Source organism: Capra hircus, chromosome 8 (assembly GCF_001704415.2).
Source record: "Capra hircus breed San Clemente chromosome 8, ASM170441v1, whole genome shotgun sequence".
NCBI lineage: Eukaryota > Metazoa > Chordata > Mammalia > Artiodactyla > Bovidae > Capra > Capra hircus.
In genome coordinates, this window is record NC_030815.1 from 43,894,178 (window position 1) to 43,918,195 (window position 24,018).

The window sequence follows — 24,018 nt, forward strand, 5'->3', positions numbered from 1 at the left end:
CTTTTAAAGCTTTCATAATACTTTTCTATAATATGGTATTTTTACTTCATTTATATATTTCAAATAATGGCCAAATAGGAATATAAAATTATAGAATTCAATAATTACCTTATAGAGTAATAAGCCATTATTACAAATTCAGCAATAATTTATTAGATTTTGAATGTCTGAAATGTTACTTTATTATACTCATGTATATATTTATATTTATACATAGGTACAGATGTATGCAAACAAAATAGGGACCCACAATTTAAAAGGTTTATTTTTAAGACCATGATCAATTACACATAGAAAGTATTTGTTTAAGTAGTTCTGAGGAAAATGTGTTAAAACTTGTCTGACTGATCCATTAAAAACTCATAATTTTATAGACCTGTCAATATTATAGTTTTTTGACTTCCAATTTTTCAAAAAATAGTCATGTGAACAGATTTTCACCTGCCAAACTTATAAAAACAGAACTCAATTAAAAAAAAATAATTCACTATTGTTCTTAAGTCAATAGAATTTTAAGCACACAGTGAAATGAAGAGCATGTGGCAATTATTCAAGACCTGATAACATTATCAAGATTACTTTGAGGATACATTCTCATTTTTCCTAAATGCGCATAGGCTCATGGTTACAAGAAAAAGAGAGGAGAGGATAGAAACATTTGCTGCCAAGACTTTCATAGAAGTTCTCTCATTTCCTCTTTATCACAACCCTAAGATATAGACATTGCTACCACATTTTTACAGCCGAGGAAAGGAAGGGAAGGCATTAAAAGGTTGAGGAAATTTCCAAAGGTCATATATAGTATAAATGGGCTGGAATTTGAATTCTATAGTATTAAAAAAATATATTATACTCTTAGTTTATCAATCAAAAGATTTCATATCTAATAAATATATTATAATATCTTTAATAATAGAATATTTACATTGTTTTCCCACTTGTTAGCTACATCATGACTATAAAGTTCAGTGCATACATAAAGAAATCATTGAGATTTAAAAGACCAAGTGCTCTAGAAGGGTGGGAAGGGGCAGGAGGTGGAAGGGAGGTTAAAAGGCAGGGAACATATGTATACCTATGGCCGATTCATGTTGCTGTATGGCAGAGACCAGCACAATATTGTGAAGCAATTTTCCTTCAATTAAATAACTAAGTTTGATAAAAAAACAAAAAAATAAGGTTTGTACTTTAAAAAAATATAATGCTACTGTACGCTTAATAGACCACAATACAGAGTAAGAATAACTTTCTTATGCACTGGGAACCAAAAAAAAAACAAACAAGTGCTAAAAAGTTATGATCCAAAGTGACTGATTTGGAAAGTTTTAATCAACAATGAAACTTTGGGAAATGTGTGTTAACGTGATTCCCTGCTTTGGGAACAAACAAATAACAGATCCTCAAATGAAACTTTCTTGAAATGTCCATGCAAAATTCTACAAGGGATCTGCAAAGCCATGCTCTGAATTGCACCTTTAAATTCTGAAGACAACTATCTTCTCAGTTTGCCCTTTACTCAGGCACTGCTACAGGAAGCTCTGTGCATCTTACAGTGCAGCCAGCTCATCTGGTGGGCTAAGATAGCTTCCGTAACTTCCTTGCCCATTTTCCCCCTCATTTACTGTCACCACAAGGAGTTTAGAAATAATTGTCACACAGGACATTTTGCTTTTGGAGGAAGCAGGAAAACATGATAGTTCTAAGGTTCCAAGCATGATTCCTTACAAGGATTCTACACTTAAGCATTCTTCATTTAGAAGAATAGCGTGGTAATTTCTAAGAACTTCCCATCGCTGAGGGAAAAGCAAAAAGCACCCTGAAGTGGTCAGTATTGTGTGTGTGTGTGTGTGTGTGTGTGTGTGTGTGTGTGTGTGTACAGGCAGATGGGATTTGTCTTTCTCAGGTCTCAGATAAGATGTTGTTTTTGAGTGAGGGTAGTTTTGTTTGTCTACATTCCCTAATCCACACTGTAACATGCAAATAAACTCAGGAAGTGCCTTTTAACAATTGATGCTTTCCTCTGGTGGCCAAAGTGGGAGATACTGAATTCCAACCTTAATCAGCTTTTTAGTGCCAAAGGCAAAATTCCTCTGCCATAGCAGCATTTCCTTCCTAATAGTGTCAGATAACATATTTTTTTTTTTTTGTCATGGTACAAATGTTTAGACTCATTTGAGTCTGCTTCTTTCCTTAAGTGCTCATAAAATAAAAGAGAAGGAACACTTTATTTCAAGACATCAGACCACAGGTCACCAAAAGGAGTAATTCTCTTATTTTCTCATCCTTTGTGGTGTACGGTCTTTAGTGTTCATGTACCAACAGACGAATGAATGAGTGAACGAGCAAACAATTTAGAAAAACACACATACATGTGGCTTAAAAAATACACTTACCAGGGCCTATGTTTAAAAAGGTTTGGAAAGCAGTGGTAGTGGGAAGGGCTCACACTGGCGTATCAGCACTGGCCAGCAATGGAAACCTTATTTAAGGGGTAAATCTGGCAGGAACCCCCATCAATCCAAAGAAGGAAACAGAAGGCATCATTACCTGTAAAGTCATAGAGCTGTGGCAAAGCATCCAAAATGATACCAACCAAAGGCAGATAGAGGGCAGCAACTTTGACCTTCACCTCTGGTTTAACACAACGCGGGTCCAGGTCGTGAGAACTCAGCAGGCTGTGGATGGCACTGACAGCTTTCCTTTGTACTTTGCTGATCCTGTTGGCACAACACAAAAAGCCAAAGGCTATAGTGAAGCAAGGTAGACCAGAATGCTCCTAAACAATGAGGTGATGATACGAAAACCAAGCAAAGTAGGGTAGAGGTGTGCAGAATCTAGAGACAAGCTGCTTGGGGTCCTGGCTCTGCTGTTAGCACCATGTTTAAAGTTCATCATGTTGCAGAACCAGTACTTCACCCCTTTTTATCACTGAATAATATTCCACCATACAGACCTATCACATTTAGCGAAAGTGAAAGTCACTTTATCATGTCCAACTCTTTGTGACCCCATGGACTATACAGTCCACGGAATTCTCCAGACCAGAATACTGGAGTGGGTAGCCATTCCTGGCTCCAGGGGATCTTCCCAACTCAGGGATCAAACCCAGGTATCCTGCACTGCAGGCATGTTCTTTATCATCTGAGTCACCAGGGAAGCCCCAAAATACTGGAGTAGGTAGCCTATCCCTTCTCCAGTGGATCTTCCTGACCTAGGAATTGAACCAGGGTCTCCTGCATTGCAGGTGGATTCTTTACCAGTTGGCTACATTTTATTTATGTATTCATTAAATGATGGACATTTGGGTTGTTTCTACTTTTTGGCTATGATGAATTATGAATACTGTTATGAATATTTATATAAGTTTTTATGTAGGTATAGGTTTTTTATTTCTCTTAGACATCTACGACAGGGAAGAATTATCAGATCATATGGCAACTCTATATTTAATCTTTAGAGGAACTACATCATTTTACATTCCCACCAGCAGTTCTATCTTCTCTTTGCCGACATTTGTTATTATCTGTCTTCTGTATTATAGCCAGGTGCTATGAACTGACTGTGATCTGCTCCCCTCAAATTCTTATGTTGAAACTAATCCCTTATGTGATAGTGTTTGGAGGTGGGGCCTTTGGGGGGTGCTTTAGGGCATGACATCAGAGCCCTCACAAATGGGATTAGTGCCTTTATAAAAGGGACTGCAGAGAGCTCACTTGCCCCTTTCTGCCACAAGGGAACACAGCAAGAAGATGCCCATCTGTGCACTAGGGAGTGAGTCCTCACCAGACACTAAATCTGTCAGCTCCTTGACTTTGAACTTCTCAGTCTCCAGAACTGTTTCTGTGGTTTATAAGCCACCTAATCTATTTTTGTTAGAGCAGCCCAAAGGAACAAAGACAGAGGAGTATTTAACTGGTTTTGATATACATTTCCCTGATGGATAATTATGTTGAAAACCTTTTCATGGGCTTATTGGTCATATTTTCATTGGAAAATGTCTGTTCTGATACTTTGCTCTTTAAAAAATTGAGTTATTTGTTCTTTTATTACTGAGCTATAAGACATAAAAAATATATTTTAGATATAAATCCCTTATTAGATCAATGATTTGCAAATATTTTCTCCTATTCTGCTTGCTGTCTTTTTACTTTCTTAATGATGTCCTCTAAAGGATAGTTTTCATCTTAATGGAGTCTAACTTACCTCTTTTTCTCATTTGCTGAGTTTATTTTTGATGTTAGATCTAAGAAACCACTGCCTAATCAAATTTCTTGAAGATAACCTTTATGATTTCATCTAAGAGTTTTATGGTTTTAACACTTACATTTAGGTCTTTGATACACTTTAACTTTTGTATATGATGTAAGATAGGGGTCCAATTTCCTTCTTTTGAATGTGGATATCCAGTTTTCCTAGTGCCATCTCTTGAAAACACTATTCTTTCACCAATTGTTTTGCACTCTCACTGAAAAATCATTTGACTATAAATGTAAGGATTCATTTCTAGACTCAATTTAATTTCATTAATTTATACATCTATCTTTAGATCAGAACCACAAGTCTTGATTAATTTTGCTTTGTATCAAGTTTTGAAGTGGGATGTGTGAGTTCTCCAGTTTTGTTCTTTATTTTCAAGATTGTTTTGGTTATATTGGAGTCCCTTGAATTTTCAAATGCATTTGAGTATCAGCTTGTCGATTTCCGTAAGGGCCAGCTGGAATGTTGAGAGGAACTGTACTGAATTTGTACATCAATTTGGAGAGTATTGCCATCTTAACAATGTTAAATTTTATGATCCATGAATATGTCATGTCTCTCCATTTATCTAGATCTATTTCTTTCTAAAGTGTTTTGCAGTTTTCAGTGAACAAGTCTTAAACTTCTTCTGTTAAATTTATTCTTAAGAATTTTATTCTTTTGATGCTACTTTAAGTGGAATATTTTTAAAGTTTTATATTGTTCATGAAAGGAGTATAGAAATACAATTAATTTTTGTATATTGATCTTGTATCCTGCAACCTTGCTGAACTCATTTATTACCTTTAATGGCTTTTTTAGTGGGAACTTTAGGATTTTCTATAAACAAATCATGTCACTTGTGAACAGACACAGCTTTACTTCTTCCTTTCCAATATGGATGCCTTTTATTTTGTTTTCTTGTTTAACTTCCATGGGTAGAACTTCCAGTAAAATGCTGAATAGAAGAAGAAAGAGTGGACATTTTTGTTTTGCTCCTGACCTTGTAAGGAAAGTATTCAATCTTTCACCAATAAGTATGATATTAGCCGTGAGTTTTTCATAGATGCCTTTATCAGGTTGAGGAAATTATCACATATTCCTACAGAGTTTGTGGAGTGTTTTCCAGAGGTACTAGATTTTGTCAGATGCTTTTTATTCTTCTATTGAGATGACTGAGTGGGGTTTTTGTCCTTTATTATATCAATTGACTTTCAGATGCTAAACCAATCTTGCATTCCTAGAATAAATCCTACTTAGCCTTGGTGTATAACCTTTTAATATATGTTGTTTAGTTCAGTCTGCCAATATTTTATTGAGGATATTTACATCTATATTCATATTGGTCTGCAGTTTTCTTGTGATATCTTTATCTGCTTTGCCATCAAGGTAATGCTGGCTTCATAGAATGAGTTGGATGTGTCCTTTCTTCTATTTTTTGGAAAAATGTGAAGGATTGGAATTAATTCTTCTTTAAACATTTGGTAGCACAGCACAAAAATGCTAGATAATTTACACATGCTTGAAAATCACTATGGATTTAGTGATGTATGGGTGTTGTGGACACCCTCAGGTAAGAAGGGTTCCACGGCGATCCCTTAGGATCTAGAGCTGTGGCTCCTTTCAGGAGTTCAGTGGCTGAGATGTGTACTGCTGGCTCTGTGCCTCAGATGGGTGGGTGCTGGTAAGACTATTAATTGCTTTGGCAGCCAAAGGAAGAACTGATCAAAAGGATGTATTGTCAGAAAATAAATTGTTTCTGAGACTTCTGCTCATATATAAAGTCTAAGATGGTACTTTTAATGACTCTCCAGGAGAGTTACTGGCAACCCAACAATCAGGAATTACTGTTTTGCCAAAGGAGTGACACTCTTAATTAGTTACCCTTTGGGGGGTAGAAGAGGTGCTGTGTGTGTGTGTGTGTGTGTATGTGTGTGTTTGAAAAAACTGACCTACCTGATTAAACATAATTACATGATGATCTCTGAGCGTACACTACTCTCTTGCTAGTAAAATAACAGCAACAATCTTATGAGGAATCAAAACAGATGCAAAGTGTGGTTGCTTAGACATTTCACTAGAAGAGAAATGGAAAATAGAGACTACCACTCAGGTAGATACTAAAGAGTATTACGCTTTCAGAAATCATGGAAATCTCTGGACAATTAAGATAAAGTATGCATGCATGTGTGTGTGTGTGAAGACAATTTTCTTACTGCACAAGCCTCCTTCTTAGCACATTCTCAGCATACGTGTCAAGGCATTTTGTGTTGCTGTGGAAATTCATGTTAGCTATAGGGTAGAAAATTCTACTGAGAAAATTGGGAGGAGTTTGATGAAACCGAAGCCTTGGAAAACGAAGCTAAGGATATACTTGGCGCCTGAATTTCTGGAAGGAGGCAGAATTCAGAGCTGAGAACATCAGACTTCCCACAATGACCTCCTGGGAGACAGAGACCTACCATCCCTTAGGCATTATCAGTATGGACAAAGCATTTGGGACACATTTGTTACTGAAGTCACATGAACCTGTGCTCTTGTAATTGTTTCATACAGAGATGTCCTATTTTTGTCACAAAGTTATAAATACTTTGAGAAAACTTCAGAATCTTGAATTAGACAAGAATCTATAACATACAGCAATGCTGCCATTAATCAGCACATTCTATTTCAGAAACTTCTGGAACAGAGGGAGGAAGAAGGTTGGCAGTGTAGGAGTAGGTTTTCAGGCAGAGAGCTAATGTGGTACAAGAGGGAGGGACTCTGGAGACTACAGTCTCTAGACTTGAGTCTGCTGTGTAACTTTGGGCAAGTTCCTTCAATTCCATGGGCCTAACCTGAACACTAAAAGGGCTGAATCTAAATTATTTTCCAATCCTAACACTCCTTGGATTTGAGCCCCTGTCAGCAGTGCACCAAGTGGCATTTGGCTGTTGCCTCTGTGCATAAAGGTCACCCAAGGTATACCATAAAAACAGCTTTGTTTCTAAGCAGCTCACTAACCAAGCATCCCGGGGAAACCTAGCAGAATTGGTAAAGTGAAAGTGTTAGTCGCTTAGTTGTGCTGCTCAGTTATGCCCAATTCTTTGGGACCCCATGGACTGTAGCCCACTAGGCTCCTCTGTCCATGGGATTCTCCAGGCAAGAATACTAGAGTGGGTTGCCCTTTCCTTCTCCAGGGGATCTTCCTGACCCAGGGATTGAACTGGGCTTCCCACACTGCAGGCAGATTCTTTACAGTCTGAGCCACTGGAGGCCTTGGTAGAACTGGTAACTTCCTCTTCATGAATAAGCAGTTGAAAAGAGTTATTTTATGGTTACTCTCCATCCCTCATGCCTTTCTGCTTTCCTATTGGCACTACTTTCTCAAAACGTGGCTGCTTCTATTCCTTGGAACTGGTGAATGGTGGAGTTTTTCACCAAGGAAGAGAGGTCAGAGTGCAAAAATTTAGTAAGGAGCATCCTTTTTTTTTTTGCTTTCTGTTCCATTATAAATGTTTGAAACATACCCTTCCCCTTCAGCGTCCAGGGCAGCGGCCAGCTCGGTGAAGAGAAGCCCGGTGAGGAAGTGCTGCTGGCGGTACTCCGGTGTCAGGTCGAACATGCTAGCAATCTTCTGGTCCTGGAAACTCGAGCAGGAGCTGGAGTTCTACAGAAATGTAAGGGACAGTTTTCTGAGTAACAAGAACTGGAATTACCACCACGATGGCGAGGATGCCTCAAGCACATGCTACCAGCCAGGCTCTGTAGGCACAACGCAGTGAAGCAGTTACTGCTCACGTCCCTACGTGTCAGATGAAGAAACTAAGGCTTAGAGTGTCCACTCTGCTCAACTAGTGAGGAAGACTAAAATCCTAGGATCACATCTGGATAGGGAAATGGGGATTCTACCCCATGATATGGCTCTGAGCTGGTGATTCTTCTGTAACAGACTGCCACCTTTATTTAAGGTTCCTGTTTACACTTCTGAATATGATTTACCTACATTGCCTGAATTTTGCTGGCCTGGAAACCAGAGCAGCATCAGGCAGGGAAGTGTCACTTTTACCAGTCCTGGCCAATACCTGTGCTTTTATCTTAGGGCACACTTCATATGTCACTAAGAGGCTCCAAATGTCTCTGGCCAGCCTTTCCAGTTTGGTGACCCTGGGAGGTGGTCAGAAGGGGAATATGTGGGAGGATGAGGGGGCAGAGCTGGCAGGTGTGGAACAGCTGCTTGTAAGTCAGCTCTTTCCCAGTTCACAGGAAGATGGTCATGCGGCACACATCTGAATCCGAATGTCATCTGGCATGAATAGCTAAGATTTTTAAAAGAATTATTAAGATAAGCCTCCTCCTTTGTGCTAGTATCAAAGAAAATGCATCTGAAAGAAAACCTAAAAAGAAGAAATCTTGCCTGCTATTCTGAGCTACTGATTTGTTCCCTATATATGGAATGTGACTATTAAACAGCAGTAGTTTATAAAGTTTTTCTAGAGGACACCAGTCCCCCAAATCGATGGAGGAAAAAGAAAAGATTTCCAGAGTCCAGTCATTTTGGGAAGCACTGCTTATCATTCACCTCTTCCTACTTCCTTTGCCACCCCAGGGGCAGTGTAATTTATATAAACAAGTCAGAGACTCTTGAATGGCCTATTGCAAAGAAACCTTTTAACACAGCGTTTCTAAAATGCATTTGTCTTCAGAATTCTATATCTGTATAATACCTCCTAACATCCTGTGAAATCTGGGGCCCACCGAACCTAACCTGCGTAATATTGATCTACAAAAAGAGACTGCCCATGCCGTCAAAGCCTCATCTCTAAATATTAATACAAGTGTTACTCTTCTGTGCTGATTAAGAAAAAGATTTTTAGAAATATACTCTATAAAACAGACCATTTGATTATTTTACAAGGAGTTATTTTTAGTGTTTCAAGAGCTAAAGTTTCGAGAATATGATTCAAGGTGGAATCATTTTGTACTTAATTTCATTCTATATCAGAATCAGCAGAAAGTTCTAGGATCATTCAAAGATATAATACAGTATCCCTGTTAAAAACTACTACTAGATCATTTGGGAATCATTATAAAGGAAACTAACTGTGATTTCATAAATTTTATGGTGCTAAGGTTTAGGAAAAGGGAAGTGAGCAAAGGAGACTGTCAAGCTAAAGTAAAGACTGTCAGCAAAAGAAGATCTGTGATTTTTCTATGAATTAGACATTTTTCATAGTGCATATAGATTTCGTGCTCTAGCTGGCCTCAGCAGGGACCCTTGAACCCAGACAGAAAACAATCACGTAGCTTGTAAATGATTAGTTAGATGGAATAACTTTGGGTAACATACGTATGTATATCTGGATCAACTGACCTGGTTTGAATAACTCAATTTTTCTTCTAATTAAGAAGACCAACCTGCATAGGAATAAATGACTAAGCCAAGCTAATTCAACGAAATGGCTTAAACACTTTCCAGTTAGCTGATTACCTGGGAAGATATGGAGGGACAGGGAGATGCTGGAGCGGTATCCGCATTCATAAAGAAGAGGTTCAGATTGAGGTAATGCTCATGGCTGCAGAGAATTCTCAGGAACTCCAGCCTCATGGAAATGAGTGTTGGAAGGTTGTTGAGCTTGGCTGACAGCTGGTAAGAAAGTGAGGAGAGAAAAGAGGTTTTATTCTATGGTGAATGGAGTTGAGGTTGACAGACACAAAATTATTCTTTCTCCCCAGATTACAGCAATCAATGGAATAAAAATGAGTGGGACAGGGCAACAGATGGCAAACTGCGTTATAGGAAGGTCCAGTAAGCTTTCATCCATTGTCATTGTTTCGTCACTGAGTCATGTCTGACTCTTTAGCAACCCCATAGACTGCAGCCCTCCAGGCTCCTCTGATCATGGAATTTCCCAAGCAAGAATATTGGAGTGGGTTGCCACTTCCTACTTCAATGGATTTTCCTGACCCAGGGACTGAATTTGTGTCTCCTGCATTGCAGGCGGATTCTTTATCACTGAGCCACTTTACTGTTCCTTTTAGGATTCTAGTCTAACAGCTGTCCATAATGAGAATGCTTGCCTCAACCCTACCCCCGTCAAATCTCTAATATGATGGATGGCAAGCTCACGCCTAAAATAATCTGGAGTTTTGTCTTCACTGTAATACAATATAATTTCACAAAAATCCTACCGTGTCTGAGAAACTAAAGGAAAGGAGTTGACCCCACATGCGGCCACACAAAACTAATGAAATAGGACTGGATGACTTCAATGCCACAAGTGTTCTTTGTGGTTTCTAATTAAAGGCCTCACTGGTAAGTTCTCAAACCAGTCCCTAGATGAAAGAATCAAATTATTTATGAAAGTACTAGTCCTGCATAAAAGCCAAGGAGTTTGCCCCCAAGTGGGAGAGGAGGAAGTGGAGGAGAAAGACAAAGCTGGGAGAATTTTCAGGAAAAATCTTTTCAAACAAACCAACCCTGAAAAAAGCAATGAAAAGCTGGCAAACATGACAGTCTGGAAGAGACCCCTTGCTTCCCTCAGGCAGGCTAACAACTGAAGGACTGAGACGCTACGGGCCATGACAAAGTAAGCAAAGAAGGGCTTGATGGACATTCTGCGCTGCGTGGGCTTAGCTGTGTCTGACTCTTTGCAGCTCCATGAACTGCAGCCCACCAGGCGCCTCCGTCCATGGGGATTCTCCAGGCAAGATTACTGGAGTGGGTTGCCATTTCCTTCTCCAGGGGATCTTCCCAACCCAGGAATCAAACCCAGATCTCCCACATTGCAGGCGGATTCTTTACCATCTGAGCCACCAGGGATGGAGCTTCGACCTCAGGATATCACCACAATGACTCTGCTGGCCCAGCACAGGAAGCCAAGCAACTCACCCTTACAAATGGCCATGCTTCTTCTTCATGCACTTTAAGATCAGTTTTATAAACTATATAATTTAAATGAGCACATATTTTCAGCCATTTTAGGAAAAGCCACTGTGTTATGGCATTTTACCTATAGAATCTGTAGTTAGTAGACATTTATTGAAAAAAAAATGAATGCTATTATGTACTATAGAAAAGCAGAATATATGACTTCTGTGTATGAACCTTTACCAGAACCCATACTCTTATCAATGTGTATTAGTGGCTGATTTTGAACAGGGATACCAGCAAATTAAACTAATTAAAACTCAGTCTATGCCCTTCACTCAATGGCCACTCACAGAGTTGTTGGGTCAAGCCTGCTATCAGAACTTGAAAGCACAAGATATCTGCATTTGAAAGAAGGCTACATTGTGGGCATCTTTCATAAGTCCCTTGAAACTTCAATGAAGACAAAAACTTCAAAAATAATTTTAGCAATGTTTAAGAAAGAGTAAAGCACAGTCTGGGCTTCCCAGATGGCACTAATAGTAAAGATCCCACCTGTCCAAATGCAGGAGATGTAAGCCACTTTTGATCCCTGGGTCGGGAAGATCCCCTGGAGGAAGGCATGACAACCCACTCCAGCATTCTTGCCTGAAGAATCTGATGGACAGAGGAGCCTAGAGGGCTACAGTCCTCTGTGGCCATGGGGCCACAAAGAGTCAGACATGACTGAGGTGACTTAGCATGCACACAGGCAAAGTGCATCCTGTGTGCAAACATCCTTTGCAAAGGTCAGGGCCCAAAGTTGTAGCCTTGGTGGCCCAGTTCTCACAACGATCTTGCTATCAGTTCAGCTGTAATTTCTCACCCTTGCGATCTGACCAAATTCCTCACTCCTCATGTTCCCCAGGTGGTTCTGATCACCCTAACCTGCCTTCAGCAAGAATGCTGTTAGGTTAGTTTGACCAGAATTCTCCCTTTACCTCTGATTTTTCTGTTAGTAGTTTTTCATCCACTACTCTTACCCTGTTCCTTGGCTATAAAATGGCATTTTTCCTTCTGTATTCAGAGTTGAAAGCAATCTCTCCCCTACTGAAATATCCAATGCAGTGGTCCTTATACTTATCACAATGGTCCTGAATAGAGTCTGCTTTACAGTTTAACAAGTGTCATGGATAAATTTTTTTATACCAGAGGCGAACCCTGGGCTTATAGTGGTGTTCCAGTCCTTTCTTTCCATATATTCAACATTAAGTTTTGGAAAACAGATTAACTCGTATTTGCAATTCATCCAATGACCTGCCATCCTAAACACCTAAGAGTGATGAAAAAGGGAAATGGCACCTTCCTCCACCACTTCCTCCCACCATTCTGGTGGGAAAGGGACAGAAGATCCAAGCAGGGGCGGGAGGTCAGGCTATACAAGATGTTCCTGCTCTGGTACTTCTGATATTTCCTTAGGATTCTTTGTAAGTCATCTTCCTTGTTAGGAGTCTCTTTAGAACAGTCATGGTCTTTTTAGCAGGGGAGGGGAGATCTTTTTATTTTGCAAATGAGGAAATGAGACTCAAAGAAGTTGAATGACTTATTTATGGTCACTAAAGGATTAACTACAGAGAGTTATTAGTTCTGGTGGAACAGAGTAATTAACTCATTGTACCTTAAGTAAAGAAGCCATGGCTCTTTCTTCCCTGGAAAAGTTACATATTAACTCCTCTCAACTTCAGCTTTATCATATGCAAAATGTTGACAATAACACCTTGCAAGAATCAAGAGAGGTGATTTCTATAATGTGAACACAGAGCTTTGTTCATAGGAAGAAACTATGGGTAGGGACAGTGATGGTGATGGTGAAGGTAGTGGGTGGTGATGCTGGTGGCAATGACAGTGATGGTGGTCCTAAAAACAGGAATATGAACAAGGAGTAGCAACAGTAACTGCTACTTATATTTCTACTATTGGGATAGTTTGAGGAGAATAGTGAACAAAAGTAGGATTCCATTTGAAAAATCTGGGGAGACAGCACTGATACGCTCTGTAATTACAAAATACAGTCAACCCTCTATATCCACAGTTTCTGCATCTGTGAGACAATCAACTGAGGACTGAAACTATTTGGAAAAAGAATTCCAGCACATTCCAAAAAGCAAAACTTGATTTTGCACAGGCAACTAGTTACACAGCATTTACATTATATTTGATATTATAAGCAATCCATAGATGACTTAAAGTATATGGGAAGATGTGTGTAAATTATATGCAAATTCCACACTATTTTATTGAAGGGATTTGAGCATCCACAAACGTTGATATCCTTGGGGGTACTGGGAAGGGTCTTAAAACTAATACCAGATGACAATATTTGCTTTCTGCTCAGTGAAATTCAGTCTCTTTGACTGATTTTACTAGAGTTCTTTAACGTTAGAATTTTACAACTGCAATTTAATTAATTACCCTAATGTGTGAAAAGAGACCTCATACTTTCGATTATATACCTGGTCAAAGACTGAATCCCACAGTCATGTAATTCTGTTAAATGCCAAACTGAAGAAAGCAGTTTGTATCATTAATAAGTCTCAGTGCCCACGGACCTTGTTGGCCCTTCTGTGCTGGTTTGGTAAATGCTCCAGGAATCTGCACAAACTAGTGTGTATACCAAAGTTCACGGCACAAAACACATGACTTGAAGAATGTACCACAAAACCCAGAATGTACAGGAGTCAAACTGTCTAACTTGGCAATGAACGAGGGAGCACGCCATGGCAATGAGCATCACGTCAGATGGGAAGGAACCAGGAACAACAGGGCTAGGTCTGAGGGAACACTCACCTGGTTGCAGTAATGTTTGATGAGGTTAAACACAAAGCCACGATCCATGAGTGAGAGGAGGTCATACAAGAAGAAAGCCAGGCTAATGTTGATCTTTTCTGCCTGTTCAGTTTCCTTAAAAACAAGCATATTGATACAAACACCCCCATCATTTGCTAGTAAACCTTGTGGCCCTGGGGGGGGATGTTGGGAGAGGCAGGTCATATCTTTTCAGCCAGTGTCCCTCTGGAAGACATTGAGCAAAGCAGGTAACCCTGCAAAACTATAGCGATATACTTTAGAAACTAATTGATGCCATGAGTGTTGAAAGAAGTAATTCTTTATCTACTGTTAGTATTTAGGTATAGCTGCTTCTAGGTGTATTTTCCTATGTGCATATTTATCTGTATATAATTGAGTTTATTCTCTGTATACAATAAATTCAGGGTCCTGAATTTATTCATTCAACATTATATTATGAACAGTTTCCTACACTCTGGTTTCTCATATTTTCTTAAATTTATTTATATTGCTTTACTATAATTTGTTTGATTCTGCTAATGACTGTTTTAGCAAAAGTAATTTGAAATGTATTTATTATTTCAATGAGACAGATTCTTAATTTGAAAGGATTGTTGCAGAAAATGTAATCAGGATTAAAAAAATCAGTTTTTACTTAAGGAATTTTTTTCTCCAATTAGACAGCATTCCTAGCCTAAGAGAGGGCAGAGTCATACACAGTAGAGTGAACTCTTGCATGAATTGAGGCCAGGGTTTAGTTTTTACTGCTTCTCAGTGCTCATATTTATGAGGGATTTTACAGCACTTCAGAGCAATCAGGGATTCACTTTTTCATGTTTATGTCCTTTATTCTCAGAATGATAAATCAATTTGCTCTGAACTATTGAAAATATTATTTGAAATGTTTTCCTCTTGTTATGATGACCAGTTTGCAAATTCAGGCCAAGCTGATCAGCCACTGGCATGGATGGAGACTTAGTAAAGAAGTTTCCACAGTTACCATGGAGTGGCAAGTCCTCATGCTCTTAGCGTCCTCCACTTGGACCACTATTTAAGTATCTGTCTGAATATGCTGGGCTTGGAATCTTCAGTCTTAACTTTGCTGCTAGCTGTGTTGACTTTTGCAAAATTTATCAACCTCACTGTGCCTCATTTTTCATGCCTACCAAAATGAGACACCATTGCCACTCTCCTAAAGTCTGCCATAAGAAATGACCAAGTGGAAGTTTCTTCTAAGTACAGAGCAGCATACAAATTCTTCATAATGGTAAAGGTATTAATAATGATCATTGCTGCTTCAAATTTTATAGAATTTTTAATTTGGCTTCAAATTTTAGAATTTTGTTTTATTTCATTTTACTTTTTTTTTTTTTACTTTCTACTTTGAAATAATTTCAAATTTATAGAAAAGGAGCAAGAATTGTCAAAAGAACTCCTCTAATTAGACTCATCAGTGCTGGGTATTTTGCTATATTTGCTTTATCATTCTCTCTTCATGTTCAGTTTTTTTTTTTTTCTGAAACATTTGAGAGTAGGTTAGTGAAGTGAAGTGAAGTCGCTCAGTCGTGTCCGACTCTTTGCGACCCCATGGACACCAGGCTCCTCCGTCCATGGGATTTTCTAGGCAAGAGTACTGGAGTGGGTTGTCTTTTCCTTCTCCAGGGAACTTCCCAACCCAGGGATCGAACCCAGGTCTCCCGCATTGTAGACAGACGCTTTACCGTCTGAGCCACCAGGGAAGTCCAAGTAGGTTACAAATATCATAAAACTTCAGGGTATATTTGCTAAGAACAAAAATATTCCCTCTCATAGTGTGTTGATACAATAATTTAAACTGCTTTAATTCCACATTATAATTTCATTTTGTACAAGCTCCATTCGGTTTGTGGGATCTCAGTTCCCCAACCAGGGATTGAACCCTGGCCCCTGACAGTGAAAGCCAAGAGTCCTAACCACTGGACCACCAGGGAATTCCCCACATTGTAATTTTTGATAGCAATGCCCCAGCCCCACCACAGGGTGCTGTCCAGTATAACAAAGTGAATTTAGTTGTCATGTACAGTTAGTTACATTTTAACTACTGTCTTATTGTGCTTTGATTATGAAAATAATATATGCCCAGGGTAAAAAATTTCAGACAGTGAAGAGTAAAATGACACAGTTACCTTCTGAGGTTTTAGTAAAAGGGCTGCGATCTCCGAGGTGACCACATTAACAATAGTAGTTATGTCATCTTTGAAACGGTCAGAAAAACGAGTCCTCCGAAAATTGTCCCGCTTGTCCATGTTGTGTACATACTGGGCCATGCTTTTCACCTACAGAGAAGATGGGGGAAATGTCAGCATGGAAACTGGTGACCTGCTTGTACACTATGGAAAAAGGGAAAAGCCTGGAAGAAAAACTCATTAACAATGGACTTTCTAACACTTTATCTGCGCTGGTGATTGGTTGCCCATGCAGGCTCTGGTCTGAAAATTGCTCCTGACACCCTGATGGTTACCATGGCAGCAGGAGGTGGGAAGGGTGCCCTCTTCCTGACCCCAAGTTAGGGGGCTCCCTTCTTGATGCTGTCAAAGCCAGGGAGCTTAATTCTTCAGCTGCAGTGTCGCAAGACTCCCCTTCTCTCAGCTGGGAAGGCAGGCCTGGACTGCGCCCCGCCCCCATGACCACTGCAGCACCGTCCTATCACGGCGCACAACTTTACAGGAGAAGGAACTGTTTAGGAGACTGTTTTTGATGCAAACTGAAGTCATTTCTGTCTCTGAAACTACAGTGAGAAGAGAGAAATGTCCCTCTTATGTCAGCTTCAAGTAGAAAGGAAGAAGAGGTTTTCCAAACACAATTCTATAGTATGCAGGCTGGAAACTTAACCTCTATTTGGAACTTTGTCTCTAGGAGAAATTATGTTGTGAGTTTTATAAAACTAGCTTGCTAAATATACATATATACATATGTAAATATGTATATAATTCTGTATTTAAAATACATATTTAATGTATATGTAGTTTAAACAAAAACCTATTTATCAATCAGTGATAGCCTACATTATGACTAGGACAACACCAGCTCAATGCCTACCACAATTTTAAATCAACATCATGCTCATTTTTTTGGACTTCTTCCTGGGCCAGAAGATTCCTGGGTCAATACAGTTTCTTTGATAGAGTCTGAGGTTGTATCCTGTCCTTGTTGGAAACTCTCAGACCTGTCAGAAACAGTTGGATGGGAAAGGCTGGGAGATGGTATGGTTGGGTGTCTATCCCTTCTATAAATGTGTCCATGATAATCAGAGAGACACTGCAAAAAGAAATGGCCCCAGAACGTTAAACTGCCCACACTTGCCTCAAGGTGACCCCCTAGGTCAGGACTGGAAGGAGAGGGGACAAAGATAGTGTATAGGAAAATGACTTTCACTCCTAAGAGCACTGGGCTTCCCTGGTGGCTCCGATGGTAAAGAACCTGCCTGCAGTGCAGGATACCTGGGTGTGAACCTTGGGTTGGGAAAATCTCTTGGAGAAAGGAATGGTTAACCCACTCCAGTATTCTCATCTAGAGAATTCCATGGACAGAGGAGCCTGGCGGGCTACAGTCTATGGGGCTGCAAAGAGTTGGACATGACTGAATGATTAACACTTTCACCTTTCTAAGAGCTCTAATAGCAGATTTCTAAGAAGCCAGGGCTGGCAATTTTCTGTAGTACTGAGATAAACAGAGATTTAAGAAAAAGAAACAAACAATCAACAAACAAAAACAAAGAAAAGGTAAACTACAAAGTGAAAGCATACACATAGGTAAATATGTTTTAAGACAATGCCATAGCCAGCTTGGGAAGACCTAAAAATCTAAAATCCTAGAGCCCAGGGTAAGAACCCCAGTTTCTTTTCATAGTAGAGTCCTTTTTGGCTCAGGACACAGGGACGTGTCTGTACCACACAGAGTCACAAACCCTCAGTGGAGGGCCTGAATGAGACGTAGGAACTGGACCTGAGTTTTGTCCCACAAAGTACCTCTCTTGCTATGATCCTAACTAAGGACCGGGGAAGACAAGCCCCTTTGTTTGGGGCTACCTGCTCCTGATTCCCCACTGCCTAACCCACCCCAGTACTGGGTTTTTAGCACTCACTGTTGTGTTTGGCTCCTGCCTGCTGAGTTTGGCCATTCTACAACCAAATAGATAATCCTCACAATACCATACTTCCAACTAACGGCTTCCTGCCAGACTGTCAACTACTTGCCAACTACTGTGTCGTTTGCATCTCCAGAGAGAAACGCACATTAGAAACAGTAGTGGATTCTTGGTCATTATCTGTGGTGTGGGTTAAGGCAGGAAAATATTTTCCTCCATATGGGCCTCTGTGACCCATTCAAAGCAGGGATACTAAGAAACCCTTGGTATAGACTTAGAGGTAAAGTGGTCACCATTTACCTGTGTCCCCAAAGTCTGGCTCAGCAGTTTCTAGAAGCATGGGGATTTATTCATTAGCAACTGTGAAACCTGCCCAAGGATTGTTTTCAACAGCTCTGATGATGCCAAAGTGGTTGTTCATTAGCACGTGGGCATTAATATAACTAAAGGGTGTTAAATCGCCCAGGTAGTTGGCTAAACCCAAGGAGGTTGTAGTTCCTTTCTCTTTAGGTTTCTCGGAAAAACAGCTGTTTTGGTGTTGAAACACTTTTTCATGCATCTGTAAGGCAACTGCATAAGCAATGTGTGGAGGACTGGGCACCCAGTCTGAATTCAAGATCAGTTTCCTTGCAAAGTCTGGCTGGGGCTGTGACTCTTCCATCTGCCTCCACCCTAGCTTCCAGCTCCTTTTCTCGACCTTCTCTGTCTACCTCCGAGCCCTAGGAAGCTGATCTCTACAGACTACATCATTCAGGAGGCCTTGAACTTGGGCTTCCGGTTGGAGCTGGCCAATAGGAGGCACCGTCGGGACCAGTGGGCAGGAGAAGAGAATGGTCCAGGTACACACCCATCCCACTGTCCTCATCCCTGGGCAGCGTGCCTCTGGCAGTGGCAGTGTTTCTCTTTGACGTCAGCTCCTGTCATGCGGACTCTGTTCTCTGCCTCGGCTTTCTCTCGGCCTTGATTATACTGCTCCTTACCCCAGCTTCCGGCACCTCCTGCTCCCTGGGTGTCTCACCAACCCTCCTCTACTCCTGTAACCCTGCACATACCCTGGGCAAAGTCCCTTAATAAATGCTTTTCAGTTAACCCTTTTGAGCAATGCTGTACTGCCAGGACCCTGACAGACTTAGTTATAACCTACAGAGCCCTAGATAACTGGTGCCCTGGGAGATCTACAGGTTGACCAACCCCCTCCAAGTGCTCATCTCAGCAGGACTTTCTTTCCAGCTTCTGATCTGTTTATCATAAGGGACTCCTAGAGGAAGGAATCCTATCAGCTTTAACTTTTGCTTTCTTTCCTGAGCCTACTGAGTCCTAATAAATAAATGTGCAAGATCAAAAGCAATTTTCAGCTTTTCCACGGTTCTCAGCTCCCTGCAGTTAGGGGGTTAGGGGCACCGAAGTGGGACTGACAAGGTTTGGCGGACCCACAAACTTCTCCTTACAGCCTTCAAACTTCCTCCAACCCCATCTGTAACTGGGGACAATGAAAAGCTCCTGTCTGGAGGTTGTCTAAGGATTCAACAAGATAATGCTCACAAGGCTTACAATGGTGCCTGGCATGTACGTAGTTAGGGGCTCAACACGTTTTAGATGTTATTATTTTTCCTCCCTTGGGGATGCCAGCTGTTACTGGGACTATATGAAGGACAGAGTCATCATTCCATCTTCAGAGAATGCAAACTCGCTTCAGAAAGAGAGCTCTAAGATGTCACAAGGAGCCATTCAGGCCTAGCAAAGCTGAGTTCATCGCCCATGGGAATGGGATAGTAATTGCGGCATCACATTAAAGCTGACTTCAGAATACAAAGTTCTCACATGTTATTAACACGTTAGGCTAAGAAAATGTTTTGTAACTTTAAGCTTCCAAGGAGAAGCAAAATTGCAGAGGAACAGAACTTGAATTAGAGCACTGTGGAACTGAGGCTCTGTCCCTCCCTGGCTGAGAGGGCTGGGCACACCCCAGCTTAGCCTTGGGGTCCTGTGTGTGCACTGATAATTGCTCATGATAAGCTTGTAATTTACAACTATTAAATGAGATCTAAGAATGATTAAGTGACATGTGTGCATATGTGTGAGTAAATAACATGAAACTTTTTTTTGGCTTCACCATGAAGCTTGCAGGATCTTAATTCCCCAACTAGGCATTGAACCCAGGGCCACAACAGTGAAAGCTCGGAGTCCTGACCACTGGACTGCCAGGGAATTCCCAACATGAAGCATCTTTGAATTGAGATACTGCTTTCCTTTGGGACTCTCTTCTAAATGAAAAATCTTTTGGTCACTCAGTTGTGTCTGACTCTTTGTGACCCCATGGACTGCAGCCCACCAGGCTCCTCTGTCCATGGAATTCTCAGGCAAGAATACTGGAGCCATTCCCTTCTTCAGGCGATCTTCCCTTCTCCCAGGGATTCAACCTGGGTCTCCAGCATTGCATGCAGATTCTTTACCATCTGAGCCATCAGGGAGATTCTATAATATCAAAATGAGTTTTTGTTTCATGTCTTTCAAAATTTGCAGTATGGAAGATCAACTCAGTTGAAGATTATTTGTATGAATTATCTATAGATAGATTATGAGCTGAGTAAATCTTTATGGAGAAACTTGATGGTGCATGGGATGGGTACAAAGAAGCAGGATGTACTGGGCATGGAGTGGTGGTTTTGATTCTTTTCTTCCCTCAAGAGTTTATGGCCAGCCTTTTCCTGCCAAAGCACAAAGCTCATGTCTCACTGCTAATGCTGCTGCTTGCTCCAAGACTTGTGAGCTGCAGCCATCCACCTGAATCAGCTTGGCTTTTAGAATGCAAACTCCTGGTGCTAGCTGCACATAAAGACCCTTAGCTCTGTTCGGGCCTCACAGAGCAGAGGCAGTGTGGACCAGTGGATCTTCAGTGTGCTTGGAAGGCACTTGGGCAGACTCCTCGCTTGGAAGGCACTTGCACCATCGGCTCCCTGTTCCTCATTGCACTCAGTATTCTAGGGAGGGGTCCAGATCTGCGTGATTCTCATTAAGCACCCACAGGTGATTCTGCTGCAGGCATCTGGCATTGTGCTCTGAAAAGACATCTCTAGCAATACTTTTTTCCAGTGAGGGGTGAGAAATTGGTGGAACTCTAAGGCAGGGCAGGGATCCCACCTCTGGGACCTAATGCCTGATGATCTGAAGTGGAGCTGATGTAATAATACTAGAAATAACATGCACAGTAAGTGTAATGCACTTGAACCATCCTGAAACCACCTCCCCTCACCCCTGGTCCACAGAAAAACTGTCTTCCACAAAACTGGTCTCTGGTGCCAAAAAGGCCGGGGACTGCTGCTCTAGCGGATCTGAACCCTTGACGTGCTTCTGCTGCAGGGCCCTGACTTCTTTTCAACTCTACTGCACATTACTTCCCATTTCCTCAACAGCGTGTGCTTTGTTTCCTTTGACCTTCTTGTTCTCTAAGTCCTGTTCCATGTCCATAGAGAACATGTCTTGTTCTCTATGTTCAGTATTGTCCTCTTTCACCTGGGCTTGAACTTACATAGATAAACTAGAGCTCAGGTGAAAAGCCTACCATCATTCTCTTAAAAAAATTATCCACTTAAAAACAGTGTCACAGAGGAAGAGCATCCAGTCGATGTGAAGCTAACACTATTACTAAATTTCAATCCACTCTTTATCCTCCGGATTGTCTGTGTGTGTATCTTTGTGTAGTTAGTGTCTGTGTTTTCATACTTTTTCATTTAAGCTAATTTCACAATGCATCTCTATTTATAAACATTGACAAAATGCTTATTCTTGTGGCTTTATGGTAAAATCCTTTCACTTCCAGTATAAAATAGGTATTACTATGACTCTCTTCATTTTTAAATTATAGAGTATGTTATACCGTTTGATTTTCTGCTAAAGAACAGATAGAAGTTGCAGGTAAACATATCTCTAAGTTTCATTTTTCCCCTCAATGAGTATTAGTCGGTGCTTGTATGATGTCAAGTCATGTTCTGCATCTAAAGGTATAATAATGAAGAAGATAGACCCAAATCCTAGAAATCCAACAGGCGAGAGAGAAAAACAAATTGTGATAAGCACTAAGAAGGAAATAAAGAGAGTGTTTCAAAAGAGAGGAATAAAGTGGTAGACATATTAAGGTATGAGGAAGTTAGCAAAGGCCTCTAAAGAGGTGGTGACATTAAAGCTGAGACCTAAAGAGAAGACCCCCGCCCCTGACCTCCAAAGTGTGTATGTGTGCAGGAGATGCGGGAAATGAAAGGTAGGGAGTGGGGAGAGCATCTTAAAAAGGCTCTGAGACTGAAAAAGCCTCAGCATCTTCAAAGGACCAAACTGGAAACAATGTGGCTGAATGAGGGTGGGAGTGGTCTTAAGACAAGGTAAGAGATGAAGGGAAGCAGAATCATACAAGGGCTTTTTAGGCCATGAGAAAAATGTGTGCTTTATTTCCAGTACTCTGAAAATCAATGAAAGGTTTTAAAGAGGAAAGTGTCATTATCTGGTAACACTGAGTTGCCTTATACAGACTAGATGGGCAGAGGGCAAAAATGAGTATATGTGGGCAAAGAGGATGTGATTGCAGGCGTGATGGAAGCTTGACCAGACGGGGAGTGGTAAAGATGGGGAGATGTGGCAGGTGCAGGTACATTTTCAAGGCAGAATCAGTAAAGTTTGGCGGAAGGTGGATGAAGGGGTAAAGGAGAGTTAACACTGAAAGAATGAGCCCAGGTTTTCTGCAGGAGCAACTCAGTAAAGATGTCAGTTCCTACTACAGGGAACCTCACTGTCTGTCTAAATGCGCTGTTCATGCCCTGTTGAGCACAGATATACACGTGCAAGAATCTCACCAGAAGCTCAAAGAAGAACCAGGAGTACTTGAAGACTGTTTCTTTCACCATTCCAGTGCTGACCACCATCTGTAGGGCAAGCTCCTCATGGAAATGCTGGACAACAAACACAAAACATTACATGTATGTAATGACAGTCTGTATCAGGTGTTTTATTTGCCAACTTTTCTTTTTTCCCAATTGTAATAGTCTGTTAGTTTTGATGCATTTGTCCCAGATGTTTTAGACCACAGTGGATGGTAAAATCAATGCTGAAATAATCTGAGACTGGAGGGCATTTTAAGCAGGCAGAAGGCTGGTGGTGGTACTGTACTGGAGAGCTAGATCGGAAGGAACGGCCTCATCAGGGAAATGAAGCTTCTACGGGGGAAGCATTCATGGGCAGCAATTGGAACTGGACTGTCTGTTATCTTCCTCCCAGGTTCCACTGTAAACCCTCTGTGTGACCATGTGTAAAGCATTCCTCTCCTAACCCTGACTTTTCTCATATATAAACTCGATCGGTAGAAATGGTTCTTGGACTTGAACGTGCATCAGAATCCCTTGGAGGGCTTGCTAAGGAACAGATTGCTGAGCCCACCTCCAGCATTTCAGATTCAGCAGGTCTGGAATGGGGCCTGAGGTTATGTGCTGGGAACCTTGATTAGAGAAACACTGTCAAGACGGTAACTCCACTCCTTCCAGAGAGAACAATTTTTGTTTTTATAATCCGTCTATGGCTTTGTGAGAGATGAGATGAATTCAGTTTATGAGTAGTGGTGGTTAAGTCACTGAGTCATGTCCGACTTGTGACCCCATGGACTGTAGCCCACCAGCCTCCTCTGTCCATGAGATTCTCCAGGCAAGAACACTGGAGTGGGTTGCCATTTCCTTCTCCAGGGGATCTTCCTGACTCAGGAATTGAACCTGGGTCTCCTGCACTGCAGGCGGAGCTACAAGGGAAGTCTTATTAGTAGATCATCTGTGTTAAAAGGTATAGCGGTAGCAGCTTGAACTCTCTCGGTGTCTAAACTTCTGTGTCCCAGGGTCTGATGCTCCACTTTCTGTCTACACTTCTCACCAAGGCATGAGACTGCTCATCTGACTGCAAATGTAGCAGTGATTCTTTACATCTTTTGCATCTTCCCTACTTCCTA

At 40.9% G+C, this 24,018-nt stretch overlaps 1 protein-coding gene across 2 annotated transcripts in view; it reads right to left on the reverse strand.

Annotated features, from left to right (window-relative positions):
- Nucleotides 1-24,018, reverse strand: part of DOCK8 (dedicator of cytokinesis 8) — a 235,049-nt gene that overhangs the window by 43,689 nt on the left and 167,342 nt on the right. For both annotated transcript variants that reach the window (XM_013965961.2, XM_018052045.1), the window contains 6 exons: nucleotides 22,883-22,978; nucleotides 16,078-16,227; nucleotides 13,913-14,026; nucleotides 9,707-9,862; nucleotides 7,746-7,885; nucleotides 2,548-2,717 (listed from right to left, as the gene is read on the reverse strand). In XM_013965961.2, coding sequence (XP_013821415.2) covers nucleotides 2,548-2,717; nucleotides 7,746-7,885; nucleotides 9,707-9,862; nucleotides 13,913-14,026; nucleotides 16,078-16,227; nucleotides 22,883-22,978 — 826 coding nt within the window. The remainder of the gene's footprint in view (nucleotides 1-2,547; nucleotides 2,718-7,745; nucleotides 7,886-9,706; nucleotides 9,863-13,912; nucleotides 14,027-16,077; nucleotides 16,228-22,882; nucleotides 22,979-24,018) is intronic.